Here is a 23399-nt window from a genome sequence, read left to right as displayed (position 1 = left end):
CAGACACTAATGCTGCAGCTGTGTGTGTGTATTTCAGTAAGGTGTTTGTGTGGGTGTGTGTGTGTGTGTGTGGCTGCGTTGAGCGTGTGTGTGTATGTGACAGTTGGTATGTGTGTGTGTGAGCATGTACACATATTTCTGTTTATGTGTGCCCCCTGTATAATTGTGTGTGTGTTTGTGTGTGTGTGAGGTTGTATGAATGAAATGGAGGCCAGAGGTCAAGGTTCATAGGCTCTGGTGTATGTCATTAGATCTGTCATTAGATCAGCTGAAAACAAAAGGGTCCAAGATGGTCCTTCCCCAATTAGACCACAGTGGAGCTGCAAGAGACTGATGCTAATACAGGAGGACACAGAGCACTGGCTGGAGCAGACACAGCCCGCAGCTCAAACCATTCCTGCAGCGCATTCTGCCCTACCTGTGCAACATAAGCAACAAGGGTAAGCGCAAACCAGACCGTCCCTGAAGTATCTGTGCATTGTTGTGGGTGAAATCAAATCCAAAACAAGTAAATAAAGACATGTACACACATGTAAATGTTGAACACAGTAAAATGTTCCGATTTAAATCAACTCTTACAGAGTACATATAATCCCAAATGGACTCATATGTACTCTGTTGGAGCGGAATTGACACTGGATTGTTGACTGTGTACGTACTCAAAAATGCATGCATGTAAATCAGCACACAAGCACATTCATTTCCAACAGGCGTTTAAGGTATATTGTGTAGGTACTCACTCACTACTAATTTAGTTCATTAAAAAAAAACAGATCATAAGAGATATATATCTCAGCCAATATTATTTATCTTAAAATTACAAAGTCGGATATGGTTTTCCCTTTTTATTATTTGTTGAAACAAATTGATTTATTTCCATTACTGAGCTTCCACGCTGTGCCAGATGCTGACTGTCACGGTACAGTTAAACAGTCATTAAAACACGAAATGGCTCAGCGCCAGTGTTCCTGAAAGAAAGTGAGAGGAGTCTGAAATGTTATTGCTGTTTACTTATTTCCTGTCGCCTGTCTCATCCGCCACAGCTGAGCAGAATCCAAGCCCCGCGGGAGACTGTCAGTCATTTCAGCACCTTCCTAAGGGAGGAACCTCAGTTTCTCTCCTTACACGATCCCTTGATCCTGCAGCCTATCCAGGTAATAATGGCAAGCCATCCTTCAGCTACATGCAAATCTCTGTGTTGATCAAGGTAAGAGTCTTAGTGTTATCTCACTGTTATTAGCATGTGACCACAGAGCCAAGTGTGAGTGACTGTGGGAGAGAGGAGGTGACACTGCCAGGCCATAAGGGGGCACGATACTTTCAGAGCCAACTTCTGGAGTAGGAGCTCTGCAACTTGCTTTTCTTTAGGTGCACTGCAATCCATCAGTGCATTGTGAGGGGCAGCAAACAGGAATTAAGAATTAGTGACCGTTCTGAATGATACATTTTGGACTTCTGCTATTCCACTTTATTACCCTCGGATTTTGGTGGCCCTAAGCAAATCTGTCTGAGCGGGGTTGGTGGGGGGGGGGGGTTAGGGGGTGGGGGCGGGGATGTAGGGGGTGGGGGGTGGGTGGGATTTTTTTTTTTTGGATTCTGTTGAGCAAGGGGGGGTTTGCTTTTTAATGCATGTTATGAAATATTCAGTTGCCATTCCGTTTAAAATTTATACCACTAGTTCTGCGATAGGGAATGAACAACGTAATGGCGAAAATAACGTTATTTACCGTGGATAAACACTGGATCATGTGGCCCCCCCTCGTGGCCGTGTGGCCCCCCCTAGCGGTTGTGGCCCTAAACAACCGCAAAGACCGTTTATGCCACGGGCCGGCCCTGACTATTTTACACCAGGTTGGCCAGTGGAGAGTGGGCTACCCCCTATAGCCAGGTTCCTTCAGAGATTTCTTCCCATTGGGGAGTTCTTTCTTGCCACCATTTGCAAGTTTTTTTTTTAACCTCATGGGCTTGCCATTTGAAGGTTCAGACCTGGTTTTTGCTCTTTTTCTGCACTGTAAAGTGTCTTTGTGACAGTTTTCTGTAGAAAGCCCTACAAATAAAAATAAAACTGATTTGATTTGACAGTTGTTTGTAATGCAATGAATTAAAGACCTATAATGATGAACACATTATGGTCATGTAATTTTGAAATCAATTTAAAAAAAATATGTAAGAAGGATACATCCCAGCCATTTGGTGCCTGAATCTTTCTGTTTCAGCTGTGGTTTTATAGTTAAATATGCTCATTTTGATGAAAATATGTCAAAATGTACATCCATCTTTTCTGATAGGAAAGGGTTCCAGTGAATTGTGTTTGTTCAGTGGATACTCAAAATGTTTTGTAGAACAGTGTATTTGCCTTCGTCAGGAAAAGAACATGCTTACTGGAACAGCTAGAGAATAACATGAATATAAAGTGCAGATATCACCTGATATCTGATGCGTGCATTTTTTATTCTCGATTAAGTGCTTCCTTCCTTTAATTGATTTGCCTTTTTTAAACTGCAATTGCGAGAAGTTTTATCCCAGGACCACAAAGTCACGGGTGCGTCAAACGCAGATGAGTAAACTAACATTGGTTACACATTTCAAACTGGTAAATTGCTTCATTACAGTCAAGAGAGTGCTCTAAAGTAATGCTTTGTACTGCATAATGTTACTGCCTGTCAGTCTCACTTAAGCTTTATCAGTGAAACCGTTCATAGAAATCAAGGATAAACACTCAGTATATACCCCACTGCATTTCCATCCAGAGATTCCATGAGTTTAATCTATTTCACCGCTCTTAATTCAGAAGATTGATGAAACTGTTTTAAATCTCGGTTTTATCTCCATCCACCTGCCTGTCCCACAATGTAGATTTCACCAGTAATGGTGATGCACGGTCGTAAGCAGGACATATCAGAGTTCCATTGGGTCGTCGTGGCCTCCACGACGAATGTATTACCCTGGTTATTGGAAATGTCCTGCAAACGTATAAACATATTTTTCAAATTGTTCTCAAAAAATAAAATAAATAAATAAATAACCACGTATTCACCTCCTGTAACAAGTAGCCTAATGCATCAACGACCAAAGAAAGGTTCCTCACAAGGCTGCTCCACAAATTCCTTCTTGTTCCTCCTCTGAAAGCCCATCGTGTTTTCTTCTGATGCCTGGTAATATCGGGGTCGTATCAGTATCGGCTAATAATATGTTAAATCCTGCACCTTTATATCCTGCACCAGCATCCTTAGCATTCTCGAATTGAATCATACTGTGCTAAACATAGTCAGATAGCCTACAGGCGAACCCACATTCTACGAAAACATAAATGCATTCTTAAAAGAACCACAAAGAGGAGAATTATTAATGAACTGCTTTCATAATGTATTGTGAGAAGGGTAGCATTCATAGCTTAAATAAAACGTAGGCTATTGTGTGCCCGGATCTACTTCGTTCATTTGTTTAATCTAACCCACGCGCAAGTTCTGCTCAAAATATATTTTAAACAATCATGAAATTCCTTAACATTCATATTTACCCACAATCCCACAAAGTATCGGTCTGAAAGACCACAGGATAACAAAAGGCGTAGGTAGCACCTAAAGCACATAAACCTTACCATTAGCCGCTCCCTGCCATGGAGTTTCATGCAAAAATGTTTGATTAAACAAACTAGTAAAAACCTCCCGAGTTTATGGTACTCTAAATGTGCCAAAAGCAGAATAAATGAATAAATGATATGAAACTGTGATCCACTTTTCTCAATTAATTGAAATTTTACTAATTATATTTAAAGCCAATAAAATCAAGATTAGTATAATGTGTTAGTAGTCGTACATTAAATTTAGATACGATGAATTAATTAATAAAATAGGCTAATTTTGAAAGCGCAGCCTCTTCTATGCAAAACTTCAGCTCTCTGCATTAATTAATTCAGAGGAAGTCTCGCGGTGTTACCTTTCGGACATCTTCCATTTTTCTGTATGAAAGAACGAATTTGTTGCATACATTATCCTAACCGTATGAGACATATTGGCTGCAACGGTTTTGTACCACATTTTTAGAACATAACCACATGAAGTTTTAAAGGACTGCGCAGAGCGCGCGAGCATAACCGAGCGGCGGATTCTCCCCGAGCGTCCCGTATTGCGCGTCATTTTCATTTCATTTAAATTCTCTACTGAGACAACATGGCAACGCCAGCCGCTGTTAATCCCTCTGGTAAGTGCGTGCATTTTTGTTTATGTAAGCAGATGCAGTACCCTGGACAGCAACCCGAAGACCTTGAAACCAAATGTGCGGTAATTTGTTCATGAAAACAAAAGAAATTACATCCGTACCACCTATTGCTATGTCTATCCACTCAACCCCTTCCCCCACCGCCCCATCTGAAGCACAACAGCGCCGTTTTTCCAACCTGAAATGCGATTTGATTTTTCCCACAAATTCTCGCAATACTGATAAATGACAGAATCGCAGCGATGATACCTTTTGTAATGTTTATATTAATTACTCGTTAGTGTGCTGTCTGATTCTGTAGATACATAAGGGACCGATTGGTAAGTATATGCAATTGCTTGCTTCCATCGTGTCGATGCGGCTCCTTTAAGTACCAAGGCTATTGTGCATTGCATGCGAGTGCATGAATATTTAGTCCTTTTACAAGTCTATGTTTTGTTTGTAGTGTGCGCATATTAACGGCCCGTATTGCCGCCTGTTGAATAGAACTCTTGCGTAGCATACAGCACGATTACCGTAGATTATAGATACAACCTAGTTTTTATTTTAAAACTAAAGATAGAAAAAGTGTGTCAGTTGTCTCAGCACATAACTATTTTAATATACATGGTGTGTGGGGTTTTATTTTGCCTTTGGCCTAGCATTTAGCATATTATGAAAGTCTCTAGGAGCAATAGGTGTTAGTTTATGAACTCCGGAAAGAGGATGAAATGACGCAGTTCCATGAAGACCCTGTATAAAATTTTTTTCTGAAAAATACCCTTCAGGGCATCATTAGATTGCGTTATATTACTGGCATTTGGCAGATGCTCTTATCCAGACCGACTTAGGTAACTGCCTTGGGTAACAGTTTGTAATTGGTATAGGGTCAGTCCGACTCTATTCAATATCCCATTGTTCCACATTGTCGGAAGTATTCTGATTTCAAGGTTGTTACATAATAACACAACCCAACCTCTTTAAAAGTATTGCTGACTATATAGCAGGCTGAATCTCATTGTTACTTCAAGTCTACATGTACCGAAGTAATCAAAGTGGACATCTTGTGTCAATTATAATAATGATTATAATATTATCAATGGTATATAACAAAGATGAGCAACATCTGAATTAAGTGGCACATGCAGACTGTTTCTATGTGGCTTAATGACAGTCATAATGTGTATTTTAAAGACTAATTTTGTCCACCAAAATTGAAAACGCACATATTTAAGCTTAGCTGGTAGAATTTGGACTACAGATGTGCCAGGCTTAGTGTACTGGACAATAATAATCTTAAATATAGCCACAAGTGACAATTAGCATAAGCAGCATTAACCAAATGGCACACAACTGCAGTCTTATGTATTATTGTTAGAATATAATTAATGAATGACACAAAACACCTGACTGATGAATCTTGGAATGGGGGGATGAATGTAGCCCAAGAAGTTGACGAGTTAGAGTAAAAAATATGAAAAAAACATGCTTCATCCAATGGTGGCACTATAGAGGGTAACTATTTGTATGCAATACATTTTGTGGACATAAGGCAATCATGGGAATATAGAGTAAATTTCATCCAGGTTGCATGCATTATTCAGATATTAAGAATGATATCCTTTTTACCCCTTCTTTCCTCAAATTTTGAAAGTGCATTGTGGCCAGCTGTTTTGTATGACAATAGTTTTTTGATAACTTTTCATCTGCATACTCATGTCAGAATCAGAATCAGAATTCTGTGTTTCGTGAACATTTGCCCACCAGTTTAGAAGGAGTTAATTTTGGCCGTGGAATGCAATACTTTAAATTATGTAAACGATATTTAGCACAAATAAAACAACAAATCTTATTACACCCTCTTTATTGAATGTGTAGACACCACCTTTTTAATCTTGGCCCAAGAATACCAGAGTTATAGTAAAAAATGCACTCTTAGCTATAGTTGGCGGTGTAGAGCATTAAAAAAATTGTGCTTAAAATCCCTCTTGGCCATGAGCTAAATACATTCGTGAAAGTTTCATCCATTTTCATGTAGCATTCAGCAGTTCTGCCTCACTTCCTGTTTACGTCTATTCACCACAAACTTTGTGAGACTAGTATGGTGAAACGCTATCGAATAGGAAAGCTTGTTTCATAAATTTTCATTTTCAGCTGTTAAAGTGACATATTCCCAAAATTGTGATAATTTGGTTGATCGATGTATGAGCAGTTTGAAAAAATCCCAAAATTTTGACAAAATTTGATATGGTGCAGGTCTTGCAGGTTTATTTTGACTGTGTTTTAAAAAAACTGTATTTCCATTAGTTGAAACATTGTGTCCTGCATGTGCTCTGCTTGCAAATTCCGTGTAGCTTGCAAATATGGGCAGCGGTGTGGTGACTGATTAGGAGGCGGGGCTTATTGAGGTTCTGAAGTTGTACCATTGGGTGTGGGGCTGAACCCAAATGGCTCCAGTAATTATCCAATTTTATAAATATGGATAAAATAAAAGCTATCTGGAGGACAAAAGACATTTTAGGCATAATATATTGCGCATGCTGTATATGGCTGAGAATGAGAAGTGTTCTTATTATAAATATACATAATAAGTTCTCATTATAAATACCTCCTTATCTTGCGATACCAAACAGTTGTATGCCATAACTTGAGTGTTCTTTGCAGGTGGGATGGACTCTCTGATTTAAGTGTACAGTTTGGTTTCTGGATTAACGTGGTTTCAGATTCCTGTGAATTTGCAGTATCTGGCGAAATTGCAAACCATTTGCCAAGATGTTTACAGATCTCTGTGGTGCATTGTTTTGTGCTTGTAGAGAGAATGTGTCTTGGGCAATGCATGTTAATTAGTTATTCATGCTGCAGCCTATACGCATCGACATAGATTTGCTGTTTTATTTATATCCTAGATTTTTCAGTATATTTAGAATGAGAAAGAGCTGACTATTAGAGAGCAGTGGGTCTGGATCAGATCGCTGGAATAATAGGAGACTTCCTGGGGGCTTAAATGCGAAGCCTCGCTGTCCAGGAGTATCACTCACGTGAGTGAGATACAGAAAAAGTACTCAGTCCAGGAGCAGAGCTGCTGGCGTCATCATCAGCCTTGTCCCTGAAGGCGAAGAGCTGTTATTTCTGCACCTCTTACTGCACCTTCCACGCCCTGCATTGTCATCCAGACATAGTTACCTGCAGAAGGAAGTGTCCCTGGCTGCTTTCCAACATTGAACACTCCAAGCTGAAAACTTCATTTTCAGTGAAAATTTTTTTATTAAAGCAATCAGTTTTGTCAGGCAATCACAACCCAAAAGTAATTGGGGGAGAGGGGGGGCAGTCAAAGTTCATCACTCTGCAGAGTGCAGACAGTGTGCTACAAATAATTTTGGTGAAAAGGGAAGCAAAGTGAGTTGCATGAGATGTTTAGAGCCTAATGTAATTCATCTTATTTTTTCCTTATTTTTCTGTTTTATTTTTCCTGATCTTGGATCTCCTGCTTATCTTTGCAGATAATATTTACTGTATTCACTTTATTTATTGATGTATTTAACTTTTATTTTGAAATTAAATGCCTCAGAAGTTTAATTTTGAAATCAAAACTCCTTACCACTGACATCTATGATGTGAAAATGGAAAGCTGCTGAATGTATAAATATGGAAGGGGGTGTGGTATTTGGAGAGGTGTATCCCAAATGCAATTGGGAGATAAATTTTCCTGGCTTAGTGCTAAATGAAATCTGTATTGCTATCTACTTCTTTTCTGGGAAAATTATGAATATAAATGATCATGCATAGACTATATGTGCATTGTGCACATTACGTGTTTTATCAATAAATAATGGTGTATATGAAATATGATGGTTAAAGTGCATTGGAGCATCTGTCGGGTTTATGTGCGGGGTCCTAGCAGATACGTTTGTGTTTGTGGTGGGCTTTTGTGGAAGTGCTGTTGTTGGTGATGCTGTTGCTATGTTTTTGGGATGCAGAGATGGCCGCTGATCTCCCTGGGCCTGTAACAATGGCAGGTGCTGCGGTGGGGGCGGGGCAAGTGAGGATGTCCGCTGGCGGTGCCATGACAGGACGAGGAGGCAAAAGGAGAGCTGGAGGGTGAGCTTTATACACATGTGCAGACATGACACACACAGGTGTGTGAGGTTGGGTAGGGTGGATATCTGCTTTTTGCATGCATAATCAGTCTGTCTGCATTTATTCTTGCTTATATGAAGTACGTGTCCACAAAATAACAAAGTTGCATTTAGTGAAGTGTGTCACAAAAATAGCTTTCAGTTGCTCAATAATTTAGCCTTATCTATTGATGTGTGACTAGAGTTGATTTGTTTTCCTAATATGATCTGAATTATGTTTGTTCTCAGGAGAAATGTGTTGATGTATGACAGCTGAAGCTAGAGTGCTTGAAGCTGCACCAGCGAAAACAATAAAATGTTCTCATGGGTTAATTATTTTTTTTTGCAGAAGATCATTATAACTTTCATCATTTGTGAGAATCTATTATTTTCCTGTCTGCCTCCGATCAATGGGTGAAAGGAGTTTGGTACATCTGCCAATCGAAGAAATATATTTAAAAACAAGATCAGTGTGCAGAATCTGTATCTGTAACCTGCTGAAACAGGCAGAATTAAGCATTACAGGGTTTGCTTTGTGATAAATCTTATGACTAATTTGTAGCCATTTACAGCCATCTCTGTGATAACCTTGCCGGATCCACGGACAGCTGCATAACCACTGCACATCAGGAGAGCAGAGAGAGAGAGACAGACAGAGTGAGAGAGAAATAGGGGTTAGAAGGCTCCCATGGCAAAATGGACATTGCAGCAAACTGTGTTTACTGTTTGTTTGATGAGAATAGAGGTTATTGCAACAATAAATCCCCTTTTATTGAGGCTGGATTTAAATAAGGGCCTTAACCCTCCAGAACTCATTAACTTGCATTATATAGCATATATATTTTAACCCATTATTTGCAGTCATTCATACTTTATGTTTTTAAGGGTTTTTAGTGGTCATGAAGATGATCTGAATTATGTTTTTATTTATGTCATTTATTTTCACTGTAAATCCAGTATTTTCCTTTTCCTTCACCATGCAGCAATTTCCTTCCATGTTATCACATACCAGTGAATATTCAGTACTGTGATGCTAAACAGAATTGGTAGGTGCACTGTATGCTGTGAAGGTAAATCCAATCACCGGGCTGTGAAAGACGTTATCAGAGAACTGTCACACATTTCCCAATTATAGGCCTGACCAGGATTCACTGCCCTCTTTCAAAAGAACAGTGCATTAATCTAATTTAGGAGGTGGCCAGTGACCATGAGCGAAGGTGACAGCAATGAGGGGAGCTCCAAGAAAATGGCCTGTCGGGGGAGCTAGAGGGATATTTCAATTCTCACTAAAATGTACTCATCTAGATCAAGATGAGGTCAAAATGACAGGTTTTGGTTGTTTATGTTCTAGTAATTTTTATTAATTTTTTTCCAGAATGGAATTTGAAGATGAGGATGGCGAGGGGCCAAGTAAATTTTCAAGGTGAGAATTTGGATATTTATCATATTATTTCTGTCACATTTAAGTCATAGAACTGTTGCCATCAGGGGATCCAATAGGTCTCTTGAAAACAGTGTGTGTCTTTGTTTTAAAGGCACATTATGATTGCCTCTGGCCAACTGTAATATTTCTGAAGGAAAGGGAGCTTGTACAAATGCAGGCACTCTTTTGTTCCACGTACAGTATGCAACAGTGGTGTAACTGGACCTGGAATTTTCCACTTGATTTGTGTATTTTCACAGTTTGTCCTTTCACTCCTCTGTCCTTAAAGGACATGTATCACTTGTAACACAAGTTGCTGAATTTTTCACTGAACTTTAATATTGTTGAGGAGAAAGCGCCCTCTACTGGTTGGAGTGGGTTAACTGAGGCAAGTGGAACTCGTGTTGAACACTTAGGGCTCAGTTCAGACCTACACACTTTAGTGCACAAGTCTATTGTAGTAGTGAGTTATGAGGAAATTGCACTTAAGGGCAGGTCTGGATTCGGCGCTTAAAGTGTGAATTCTGCTGCCCTCTGCTGTTAAGGTGATGAATGTACCAGAGGCTACATTTTTCCTAGGTGTCTCTTCCTTTCTCTCTTCCTTTTTATCTCCCCGTTCTCTGTTCTCAAAGTTGTTAATTGTTAGTTACTTAAGTAGTCCCTTTCTGTGTGAAACTGTTATGGTGATTCAATCAAATGTTTGCATGCTTGGTGTCTTGGGAATGTCGGAACTTTATTTTCACTGAAAACATTTAAACAGTGCATAAATGCACAGGTGTGGATTTATTCATTTTAAGTAATACTGTTGCTCTCTTTCTTTTACTCATGGCCTGATTCCTTTTGTTTTTGTATCATGTATCTGAGGGTTTATCTCCTTATCTGTGTATGTTTTTTCTCTGTTTTGCATTGACAGGTATAATGATATGCAGGTGTATGGTAATAAGGGAAGGTTTGCCAGGTAAGGCAGAGGTACCTGAACAGTAGAGGATTGTGTTCAGGTGCTTTACTGCACCATCTGGGTGACTCCTCTCCCCAAAGTGCAGCTTATTTCTCATCCTCTGTACAGGCACAATATAGCATAGTTCTGTATAGACTCAGTACAGTGTCATTCTCCTTCAAAACTGTCTGATCCTTTGTGTGAACTCAGTATTGTGTAGTTCTCCTTTAAAGCAATCTGATCCACTGTACAGATATAACATGGTTTTCCTTTAAAACTGTCATCTTCTGCACAGACTAAACATAGTGTAATACTCCTTTAAAAATGTGTGAAATCATGTGTGAAATCACAGATACCAGCATTATCCACACTGATACCTGCACACTGACACCTGCTCTATCATGCCCAGACCAAACCTGTGTACAGTACTGTAGTTTATTTTTAGTGTGACCTATTTCTACTATGGCATCTGAGACAAAGGATTTTACGGTATTAACATAGTGTGGACTAGATGGACTAGATGTTTAATATTAACCTCAGATGTTCAGATGTTGCGCTATTGTAATTGTATCCCAGTGGACTAGATAACATGTTTCTGATATGCAGGTCTCATAAATGTATCCTAAATAAGTGTTTAGTTGTGCATAAAAACAAGTTCTTTTTGTTTTTAGTGCCTAGTTGTGTTTTTATAAGTAGGCTGATGTATAAATTCATAAATGTTTAAGATACTTAAAAATGAGATAATTGTGGAGCATGTGTAAAAATATGTATCAATACATATAGATTCAGCCTCAAATAAAAAGGCTTATGTGTTATACAGTGTGTATTTCTATGAGATTTTAATAAACTTTAGTAAACTTTTCCTTTTATATTCCCAGATTATCCAAAATTCCAGAGAAGCAAAAGAAAGTCTTCTCTGCTCCTGATATTAATAAACATATGATGTAAATACATGTGTTTTCTGTGTAGTGTGCGACAGTGGAACTTGTCCACTGTGTTCTGTGTGATTTGGGCGGGTGTGCTGGCTGTGTGATGCAGTCTGTTGTGCCTGTGCTTGTGTGCTGTGCTGTGCTGTGCTGTGCTATACTGTGCTGTGCACAGGGTGGCCCTGTCCGTAGGCTAACCACGCCTGTGTCTTGGTTCTGGCCGTGCAGAGAGAACCACAGCGAGATCGAGCGGCGCCGACGGAACAAGATGACCCTGTACATCACGGAGCTGTCGGACATGGTGCCCACCTGCAGCGCCCTGGCCCGCAAGCCCGACAAGCTGACCATCCTGCGCATGGCCGTGTCCCACATGAAGAGCATGCGGGGCACGGGGAACACCTCCACCGACGGGGCCTACAAGCCCTCCTTCCTGACCGAACAGGTGCGACATGTCATACCTTCTCTGGTTACTCAGCACTGAATGATGGGGATTGCCACCTGTGTTATCCTGGGTCCTGTCTGGTAATAATGCAGTTATGTCTAGACCTGGAATTTCTTATAAACTTCCATGTCTAGGCACAGCTGGTCCGGGGCTTGCTTTCCTTTATCAGAGAGGTCCTTATAAACAATGCACTGAAAGCTCCTAGGATGTGATAGACTTAACAATGGTGGTGGTGGAAGCTCTGCTGTGAGACACCCAAAAGCCAAGAGGGCCTGACGCTGTCTGACACTGCACTGTCTGAAACGGGCTCTTTAACTGTTTTTGGGCAGGAGTTGAAGCACCTTATTCTCGAGGCGGCAGACGGCTTCCTGTTTGTGGTTGCTACAGAAACCGGGCGCGTGATCTACGTGTCGGACTCGGTGACGCCTGTGCTGAACCAGCTGCAGGCGGATTGGTTTGGGAGCACGCTGTACGAGCAGGTCCACCCCGATGATGTGGACAAACTTCGGGAGCAGCTCAGCACCTCTGAAAACTCTATGACAGGTAGAGGGGTGGAGCCTGGGAGAGGGAGTGCTGTGGGGGGTGCTTGTAGGGACCCAGCAAGTAATAGCGAGTAATGGTGAAGTAAAAATACACCCCAGTCTGGGCGGAGCCATGATGGCCTGTCTCTGTCCTGTGGGGCTCTACTGTGGAAATCAGATGGGTCCGTCTGTGATTGACAGCTTGTAGCAGCTTCATCCTTCTCGTGGTTCATGAAGCCTCTCCCTGCAGACAGGCTTTTATACGCATTTGTCCAACCAGGGTTGCCAGGTTACGGTCTGTCTGATTTGTGTGCCAAGGTGAAAATCACTGTGGTGACCGAGATGTTTCACAGTGTAAATGAAATTGGTTCTGGTTTCATTTCAAGCCACTAATATCTGTCTCTTACTGGACTACAATATTGATAATTGTGTGCACAATAATTACAAATTAAGTGGCTTCAGAAAATACACGCATCGGGCAATATTAGCAGTGTTCACTAGAGGGCACTATATGCACGCTTAACGAAAGAATTATGGCCACTGTAGGGGTCCCGCACGATCTCAAACTAATTTTATTGTGCAGTAAATTGTGATGTGATTTTTAAAAAAGCTTTTTGCTTCCTTGAAATAAATCATTTGCCCTTCCGCCTCCTGCCTCAACTGGATGATCCCCCACCCCCCTAGTTTTCAAAATGAGACTTTTACTACTTTGGCTAACTAATAACAAATATTAAAAAACATTACTGGTAGAGTAAAATGTATGGTGGGAAAAATGGGAAAATAATGACCATTATTAGGTATGTAGGTTTTTTCACCTGAGTACTCGTGCTTTTAAATCTACAGCAAATGCTGAAGTTCTGATGGCTCTTTCTGATTTATTAGTCGTATAATAAATCAATTGTGTTTGTATGACACATTTGTGTATTTTTTTATCATGCAAATCGGGAAGTTATATTTCACCATGGTATGAAATTATTACATTTCAACTATCCCAGAGCAGGTTAATAACTGCCAGCGCAAATGAACCCACCTGTGACCCTTGGCTATATTTCTAAAATTTCATTATGCAAAGTTATGTGCTCACCCTTCTGTTTTCAGTAGCGAAGATGGAGAAAACACATTTTTTCTTCATTGCATCGACGTGTTCCAAGAAGATGAATCTGAATGAATTTGAAAGAATTTGGAGGATTGTCTGAGGTGAATCCAGTTGAAAACAGGAAATGAAGACGCGGCATGAAAAATGAACTGAATGACTTCATACATTTGTATCATTTATTTTTAGAATATAATGTGCTCCAGTATTTTTTCTGGCCCATCTGGTTGAAATAAAATATTTGTGTATAAAGCAGGAATTTTTGATTACCCGACCTGGCAAAGCAAAGAAAAATGAATTTGGAAACAGCGGTCGGAGCAATGACCGGGGAAAGTAACATTATGACTGTACATGTGTACGAGATCATAGAAGGAATTATGCTAGCCAGAATACATTTTTCATAACACCATCAGTTAGCTGCCACACAAAGCAACCATTTACCAAGCAGCCATTCTGTAGCTGCTACGCTTTGTAGCACCATAACCCATCAGGTAACCAACACACATTCTAATATAACAGCCACCATCTGTCTTCCCAGCATTCTAGCACTACAATCATTAGCTGGCTACCATGCATTTTAACGCCCAGACTTTCATCCCACACTAATATCACAACGTCCACTGCGACGCATTGTAGCATTGCGAATGTCAGCTGCCATACCCTCGAAACAAAAGAACCAATTACTCATCCAGACTTAAGTAAAGCATGGCAGGCATCTGTTTTTGAGATATAACTGACTGCCAGGATTTTTAAAACGAGCTAATTTCTAGCAGCATGCAAACAAATCTAACCTCTGTTGTTTTTTTTGGGGGGGGGGGGGGGCGGTCCTGTTAACAAAATGCCGTTTCCATGCATTTGTGTAATCTGTCTCTCGGGAATAGTATACTCGGAAGTGGCCAGATGTGTACGGCTTATTTTTGTTTTTTAAATATAGTTTTCTCAATGTCATTTTCTGAGAAGCTGTTGCTTGGAAACTGTATTCGTTTTCAGTGGAATTTGTCTGTCTGGCAGGTTTTTTAATTAATTTTCCCCAGCGGTAATACTGTTAGTGCTCCTGCGCCTTGGTTTAGTGCTTCTCCTCTTGACCTGGTGAGCCTTGCCACAACTGAACTCAAAAGGATTGGATGTCCTCACCTGAAATTGGAGACTTTTCTCTATTTGTGTGAGAAGAAAGACAAATCTGAGTGAACTGTATTGTCTGCGGTGCTCCTCCAGGGAATTGAACATCCATTTTGAACCCTGGGCTCCAGCTCAGGTCTCCAAAGCCTGTAGCAGGACTGCACAGCACTGCCATGTTCAGAGCTCAGAGGTTCCAGCAGCTGTAGCAGGACTGTGCAGCTCTCCCATGATCAGAACCCAGAGGTTCCAGCAGCTGTAGCAGATCTGCGCAGCTCTCCCATGATCAGAGCTGGAGGGAGCTTTGAGCTACCATCACACATCCTGCTGCTCTGTGACTCTGAGCATCATGAACTCATTTAGTTGTTTTTGTTTGTGCCTTCAATATTAAAGAATATTTTCATTGCTTTGGGCTTCACTCCATTGTATCTTGCCACCTCTCAAGATTCTTGGAAAAACCACAGAAGCACATTATTTTAGCTTCATTCAGTGGAAGCAGGGAAATATACCGAACTATACAGAAATATGCATCTACACAGATTTGAATACAAAATGTAACACGGCCCTATAAAAATGTATCGTTGTGATGGTATCCTGTGCTGTAATGTGCAGTGATATTTATTTGTGTTTGACAGTGTAGTATAACGGATAGGGTAGGTAGAGTACTGGCGTTGTACCCTTGAGCAAGGTACTTAACTTGAAATGCTTCAGTATATATCCACTTGTATAAATTGCTGCTATGTGAAAAGGCATCTAAGTAGCTCTGTATTTAAGAGCATCTTCTCAGTGGCAGTAATGTAATGTAACAATATGTTTATTCAGTGTTAGCTGCAATGGCTATTTCGTGTGCTGTAGTACACAATGTTTTTGACTTGTGATCTGTTGGTTCACTGTTGGCTGTAATGGATATCATGTGCTCATGTGAAGTTGCTCTGCCTCCCATCTGAAAAAGGAGCATTTCTGCTTGCTATTTTTGCATGCTGGGCGGACAGTGTAGTATCTACTCCTGTGCGAACTCTTATGACCTTTTGAAGTGGTGAAATTGTAAGAAGACAGAATTTGTGTCGCTAGTTGAAAGTGAACCCTGTCTGGGATGTTTCGTGCAACATTTGGCAATCAATGGAATTTCCTCTGTCCGCAGAAAAACAATAACAATCATATTCTTGTACAATCTGGCTGAACCCAATGTTCGTGTTCTGCAGGCTGGCTGTTGTCCATTTGGCCCCAAGCAGGAATCCCAGCTGTTCTCTTGCTCATAGCAGTGATTCCTATGATTCCTTGCTTGGTGTGTGTTGTGTTCAGTGCAGTTATTTTGGTCAACCTGATTGGTATGTTCTGTTTTGCTGTATGGTTGTGTAATTGTGTTGTGTTCTCTTGTACTGCGCATAGGTTAACCTGGTTGGTATGTTCTGTTTTGCTGTATGGTTGTGTAATTGTGTTGTTTTCTCTTGTACTGCGCATAGATGAACCTGATTGGTATGTTCTGTTTTGCTGCGTAGTTGTGTAATTGTGTTGTGTCCTCTTGTACTGTGCATGGATTAACCTGATTGATGGGGTCTTTGTTGTGTGCAGGGAGGATCCTGGATCTGAAGACGGGGACGGTGAAGAAGGAGGGCCAGCAGTCCTCCATGAGGATGTGCATGGGCTCCCGCCGATCCTTCATCTGCAGGATGAGGTCCGAGCCTGTGCTTACCTGTGTTTCCCTGTGCCTTCCTGAGTTCACCTGTGCCTCCCTTTGCTTGCCTGTGTTTACCTGTGGTTACCTGTGTTTCCCTGTGCCCATCTGTGTTCACTTGTGCCTCCCTCTGCTCACTCGAGTTTACCTGTGGTTACCTGTGTTTCCCTGTGCTCATTTGAATTCACCTGTGCCTCCCTTGCTCGTCTGAGTTTCCCTTTTTCACTGTTCCTATCTGAGTTCATATGCCTCCCTCTGCTCACTCAAGTTTACCTGTGGTTACCTGAACTGTCCCACACTTGTTGTAATTTACCTGTGGCTATTTGTGCTTTCCTTAACAGGTTTACCTGTGGTTATCTTGTCTGTCCTGTGCTTATCTGTGATACTGTGTATTTACTTGTTCCAATCTGCATTCACCTTTGCTTTCCTCCACTTGCTTGTGCTTATGCTTACCTGTGTGTCCCCATACCTACCTGTGTGTCCCTGTGTGTCCCTAAGCTTACGTGTGTGCCCCTGTGTTTACCTGTGTGTCCCTCTGCTTACCTGTGTGTCCCTGTGCTTACGTGCACTTGGGCCTTCCTGTGCTCACCTGACCCTTGTAAGGACTGCCCCATACTGCTAGCTTTATAAGACTCAGGTGAGCACAGGAAGGCCCAAGTGCATGTAAACACAGGGACAGCATAATAAAACTGCAATTGAACAGTCAGAAATGCCCCAGAATCTGCTGAGGGAAGGCTGAGTGAGGTTGTTCTGAGTTAAAAATACCTTCTCTCTGGGGCATTTCTGACAGTGGAGTTCAATTGGAGATTTATGATATTTTTGTCTGAGAAGAATGAGATGAATGTCCATAAAAATGACCCTGTTCTGTATGCTGTTCTGTATTGATTACTGCTGATTTGTGCTGGTCAGCTGGTCTCCGGCTGGCTGGTGATTGCAGTCAGTAATGAGTCCCAGACTCCTGTTCTTCTGAAGTCTCCTTTTGCAAAAGGTTTTAAAGTGAAATGGCATGTTGAGTGTAATGACTTACCCCTATTCGCAGGGAAGAGCTGGCAACACCTGAAAACACGCGCAGACACATGCACACACACGTACAAACACACACATACTCACACATACACACACAGGTGCACACACAAACAGGTGAAGTGGGATCTCTCATACATGCACATACACACATGTTCACACACAGCACAGCAAGGAGCCGGGCCTTGAGTAATCAATACTGTTTCCAAGCAGGGAGCTTCTTTATGAGCTGAAAACATGTCTGTTTGTACTGATAATTTTCTCCTTTATGGGGGCAGCCACCCACACCATTTTCCAACACCTATGAAAACACAGGTTTTGAAGACCTGTGACCTGCTTTCATACAAGAGCTTGTGACTCAGTCTCTCCAGGAATGGGGCGTGTCTTCTGTGGGGCAGGAATCTCTCCTGTCATTGGGAGATAAAGGAACACAAAAACCTTATGAACAACCCAAAACCCCCAAAAAACTAAAATAAATGTGTTCAGGCCGCTGGAACAGCTTGGTTATTTTCTGGTATTTTCGCCCAGCAAATGCAAACACATTGCTCTGTTTTCATGGCTGTCTGTTTCTCCTTCCCCCCAGATGTGGGAGTGCTCCTTTAGATCACATCTCTCTGAACCGTCTGTCCAACATGAGGAAGAGATACAGGTGAGGTCTCAGCAGTGCAGGTGTACACTCTGTTCTGTTCTTTAAATGCCTCCCAAGGTACATGACCCTCAACTCCACGTGTTCCGCTTCAAATAGCTGCATTGGAGTGGTGGATGATCTCGTGACATTCTGCATTTCCATAATTTTCATAGCCATATTTAATGACATTTTGGTCAAATAAATGTAAATGAGATTGGCACTTTTTTCTTTGCTTTAACAAAAAACATACAGAACCGAACAGAACTGTAACTCACACCAAAACCGCGAACCAAACTGAATCTTGAGTGTGAGTGAGAGGGTGAGTGAGGAATGACAGGATGAGTGATGGTAAGCAAGGTGAAAGAGTGTGTGTGACAGGGTGAATGGGTATATACAGGTTGAATAATGTAATGACTGTTCGTCTGTGGATCTATCTCCTCTCCCTATAGGAATGGTCTGGGACCCAGTAAGGAGGGAGAGGCGCAGTATTCAGTGGTGCACTGCACAGGGTACATCAAAGCCTGGCCTCCAGCAGGTACAGGCCCCCGCTCTTTACCCACCCGTACACACTACTCCATCCACTCCTTAAGCTCCTCCTAGACTGTCAATTCACACATATATACACCTACATGCACACACTCACACTCACGTACATACGCACGTGCACACACACACACATACACTCACACCCAGGCAAAACCACTCACACAGGGGCTGTCTGTTGTAGTTCCAAGACTGTGTGCAGACTGTCCTTTCCCTGCCTGTGGATCTTGGTGCAAAACTGAGAGTGAGAAAGCGTGTGCTGCCGGCCATGTGGGAGATATCATTATAGCATGTTTATAGAGACCCGGGAGATCAGTGCATCATATGTACTGTGTTTATAGAGACACCCATTGGCCTATCACACAGACACAAGTGTGATCATCAGAGAGAGCAATCATACACTGAAGCTAAGTGGTCCTGGATTCTGTCCAGCTTCACATCGCGCACACACACACACACACACAGTTGTGTGTTGTGTGTGTGCGCGATGTGAAGCTGTGGAACCTGCCTTAATTGCGGACCCATGGTCAAAGCAGATCTGATCTGTAATGAGCTAAACAGTCGATGATGTGGCAGGGGAGTTTCATTGTGTTGAATAATAAGATTCAAATTATAAGTCTTCCTCATGGTCCACTGGTAGAAATTTAGCAGGATGATTTATCCTAAGTTTAAACTCATCTTCACCTCCACCTCTAGCAGTGCATAGCCCCACATTGATAAGATGATTAGAATGGCCACTCGGTTCTTCTAGACACATTTGATAGACCATCTAGAGAGGATCCAGTGCTGTGCCCAGCCTGGTCTTGGACAATCCAGGGCTTCTGCTTCTCATATTCATATATTATTCGTTGGGTGTCATTTTTCCAGCTGAAAACCTGATGACAGAAATGACTGAATTCAAATTTTACAGATCTGACTGAATTCTCTCCTGGTTGAAAAGCTGAGCTTTTTTTCCATACGAATGATACGCTTGTTATTCTTTCTCTCATTGAACTCCCTCTCTAAGCCCTGGGCTCCTGCAGGTGGAAGACCTTTGCTTTTTTAAGCCATTAAAGGAAAAGTCTTTCCTGAGGAGGCAGGTTTTCCCTCTGGGCTGGCCATGCAGGAATCACACGTCAGATTAATGAGCGTGCATGTGATGCAATTTCAGGATACTGCAAGTCTATCTCAAACCATCTACTCAAACACATCAATGTTCTGTTCATGGGCTCTATACATGGTTAATGCTGTTTACATCATCTCTGGTGTGACCGGGACGGAGCCTTGGGTTAGAGATACACGTCCGGTGCAACATCTGTGAGAATGATTTGAAACTGTGTGATGTGTGTTTGATTAGAGCTGCTTGACTGCTCTGTTGTGCATAATGAGGCATTGGAAAAAGGAACTGGAAGGCTTTTTATCATTTTTATGAACTCATATTTATGCACTGACAAAGCACACTGTTTTAAAAAGAGAAATCGCCATCCATATTGCCATCCATAGCATGCTTTTACAACTACGGCTTTAACAGGCCAAAATAACACAAAACAAAATAGTGTTCACATTGCAGACGTTTTTGGCAAGATACACTGTGGTTATTCTGTATAGAATAGTCAACCGTATTTAACAGCCTATAAAGTAACATTGTGTTATGTTTCAAGCTCTGTACCCAAATGTTTTTTTGTATTTAAATTAATAAATGAAAAAAATCTGTGTTTCACATGCATTTCAGATGCGTGCTGTGTACTGTGTTTGTGATGTGTTTGACTGTGCTAATGTTTCAGATGCTGGCTCTGTGCTGTGTTTGGCTGTGCTGTGTTTCAGATGCGTGCAGTGTGCTGTGTTTCAGATTCGTGCGGTGTGCTGTGTTTGTGCAGTGTTTCAGATTTGTGCGGTGTGCTGTGTTTGTGCTGTGTTTCAGATGCGTGCGGTGTGCTGTGTTTCAGATGCGTGCGGTGTGCTGTGTTTGTGCTGTGTTTCAGATGTTGGCTCTGTGCTGTGTTTCAGGTATGACGATTCCCGAGGAAGACAAAGAGGCCGGGCAAACCAGCAGTTACTGCTTGGTCGCAATTGGCAGACTTCAGGTATGAACCTGTGTTTTTGGTGTATCTGAAGAGTTGAGATCAGAGGAAAATGTGTTTTTTCAAGCTCAAAAAAAGCCATGGACCTGTGGTTACAGTGAAATTCGATGCAAAAAAGGATCTAATGCTAATATTCAAATGCTGGGTTATGGGAGGCCCTAGAGGTCAGAGGTCACTGGGCCCTCTGAGGAGGGCGGGTCCTGGAGGATCTGGCTTATTGGGCTCACAGTGATGTCCAGTGTGACCCCACCTCCACTCGGCCTTTAGTTACACTGCTACTTGCCTTCTGGCAGGATATTTCTTTTATATCTCTCGATTTGTTGAGAAACAAAACATGTCTGCTGTTTGAAGATAAGGAACAAAATATAAAACTGTATATAGAACTTTTTTGTTCCATGTTTTTTATGTTGGGTGGGGTGCACCTTCAAGGTTTTTTAAATTTTTTTATGTTTTCTGTTTAATTTGTTGGCGGTACACCTTCAGAATATGATACCATTGACTAGTCTGGTGTTATTGTGAATATTAAAAATCCAGGTACTCTCTGTGACTCCATGATTTGTTTAACCCCTCCATGCTGTTAGGTCACAAGCTGCCCGGTTTCCATGGATATGAATGGGCTGTCTGTCCCCACAGAATTCCTCTCCAGACATAGCTCTGAAGGCATCATCACCTTTGTAGACCCACGATGCATCAATGTGATTGGCTATCAGCCCCAGGTGAGGCATGCCTCTCCCATAACACAAGCGAGTCAGCCAGAACGTCCTGTTCCTTTCTCTGAAGTATGGTCTTACAGTCCAGATGTGGTAAAAAAAAAAAAAACTTTATGTGTGTAATTTTGTCTTTTAAAGGATCTGCTGGGGAAGGACATTCTGGAGTTTTCCCATCCAGAGGATCAGAATCACCTGCGGGAGAGTTTCCAGCAGGTATGGCCCTTTAGAGCAAGGATTTCAAACTTCAGTTTTGGAGGGTCACAGTGTTTGGATGTTTTTGTGGTTTCCTTTTAGTCAACAGCCACTTTCAGCCTTGAAAAAGAAGTGTGTGTACAATGCAGCCCTCCTGGACTGGAGCCTGAGATTGTACTTTATAACTTGATAATGAGTCTGTTGATCTTTTTATTCTGATGTCAGTTACCACTGCCTCCTCCCTCCTCCCTCCTGTAGATTGAGGTTACTGGGTCCATGTGGTAGTTATTTCCCTGCCTGGGTATCAGTTAGAAAACATTAGCTGAAAACAGTAGCCAGTTGTGCTGTAATGGCAGTGTTTGCCTGACGCGATGAGCCCACTCCTGTTGAACCTTCAGTAAGGACCCCTGGCAGAGCTTCAGGCTCTCTGTGAGTGCTGTGTTTTTTGGAAACAATGTGAAGTGCAGGAGCTCACATGGCAATCCCCAGTCACACTGTAGTCAGGAAGGAAGGAAACTAAAATGTGTTTTGGTTTTTCATAGCTGTGGAGGCTTTTGAGCAGAAATTGAGATTTAAGGAGATGGGATTTTTTCAGGGAGTCCAGTATGATTGTGTGTGTGAATATGAAGCAGCAGCAGTGAAGCAGTGATAACAACTAGAGGAAAGGACTGGTTAGGGAAGGGTGGGTGTGGGCGTGCAAGGGAGCTGGGCGGGGTCCATACTGCTCTCCTCCTGCCCTGCTCCGAGGGCTGTGCTTCCTGGAATTTGGTCCTTAGGGGTTGATGGTAGAGCAGGGAGAGGATGGGGTGGAATTTCACACGGTGCTGCCCCAGAAGTTTCCATTGGAAACCTTATTGCCTGGCACTCTGGTTTTCTGGGAATTTCCAGCCGGTAACGGTCTCTCCAGGATGGCCATGTACTCCCACAAAACCAGTGTGCCAGGCAGCAAGGTGGCATCACCGTGTGAAAGCCCATCCCATCCTCTGCCCACTCTACCATCAACCCTGAAAGGGACCTTTGTGCTTCCTTGGAGAGGAAAAGGCCTGAAGCTGTGCCTCACAGGGTTGATCAGCCACCAAATTGAGCTAAATAGAAAATCTGTGTCAGAATGCACATCTGATTAACTGCAGGGGGTATTCTTTGAATTAACACAGTGAAGAAGGTGAAGAGCCTCCTGTTCCCTGTCTTAGTTCTAAACAAAGGGCAGGGGGAGGGGGTGGTTCTGTCTTTTCAACTTCCTTACAGACATCATCAATGCTAAGTATTTCTCTGGTGATGATCTGCCAGGCCTGCACTACAGCCGTCTTCAGCTCTAGTTTATTTCATGGGCTAGTTGCCTTTTCAATACTCTTCAGCATATGAAACACATATTCTGTTGGATTCAGATCAGATGAATGCCTTGGCCAGTCAGGAAGTGTTCCAGTTTTTGGTATTGAAAAACTCCTTTGTTGCTTTAGCAGTATGTTTCAGATCATTGTCTTGCTGTAGGATAAAGTGCTGTCCAATGAGTTTCAAGGCATTTGCTTGACCTTGAGCAGATAAGATGCTTCTGTATACTTCAAAATTAATTCTGCTGCAGCTATCAGCAGTTTCATCATCAGTGAAGACAAGTGAGACATTACCTGTGGCAGCCATATATACCCAAATCATAATATCGCCACCACCATGTTTCACAGATGCTGTTTTTGCAGCTAACTGGTAGTTTTCATAAATACAGAGTGCTAACTGAAAAAGTGTATATTAGTGATTAGTTTAGTAGTAAGGCTGGGTAAACACTAGTACAAACAACAGATAA

General features: G+C 41.9%; 1 protein-coding gene across 5 annotated transcripts in view; it reads left to right on the top strand.

The window, feature by feature from the left end:
* The first annotated feature begins 3935 nt into the window (after window positions 1-3935).
* The window catches only part of LOC135241656 (aryl hydrocarbon receptor nuclear translocator 2-like), a 32576-nt gene continuing 13112 nt past the window's right edge, over window positions 3936-23399 (top strand). For 2 of the 5 annotated variants that reach the window (XM_064312209.1, XM_064312208.1), the window contains exons 1-13: window positions 3936-4203; window positions 8178-8298; window positions 9691-9738; window positions 10652-10696; window positions 11554-11619; window positions 11830-12043; window positions 12373-12586; window positions 16346-16448; window positions 18055-18120; window positions 18549-18634; window positions 20629-20705; window positions 21284-21418; window positions 21551-21625. In XM_064312209.1, coding sequence (XP_064168279.1) covers window positions 4173-4203; window positions 8178-8298; window positions 9691-9738; window positions 10652-10696; window positions 11554-11619; window positions 11830-12043; window positions 12373-12586; window positions 16346-16448; window positions 18055-18120; window positions 18549-18634; window positions 20629-20705; window positions 21284-21418; window positions 21551-21625 — 1281 coding nt within the window. In that variant the 5' untranslated portion in view covers window positions 3936-4172. The remainder of the gene's footprint in view (window positions 4204-8177; window positions 8299-9690; window positions 9739-10651; window positions 10697-11553; window positions 11620-11829; window positions 12044-12372; window positions 12587-16345; window positions 16449-18054; window positions 18121-18548; window positions 18635-20628; window positions 20706-21283; window positions 21419-21550; window positions 21626-23399) is intronic. The other 3 variants (XM_064312212.1, XM_064312211.1, XM_064312210.1) reach the window with 2 other exon arrangements.

The sequence above is a fragment of the Anguilla rostrata genome, chromosome 16, assembly GCF_018555375.3.
Source record: "Anguilla rostrata isolate EN2019 chromosome 16, ASM1855537v3, whole genome shotgun sequence".
Lineage (NCBI taxonomy): Eukaryota > Metazoa > Chordata > Actinopteri > Anguilliformes > Anguillidae > Anguilla > Anguilla rostrata.
Note: the sequence above shows the minus strand (reverse complement) of the source record. Positions and strands in the feature narration are given on the sequence as shown.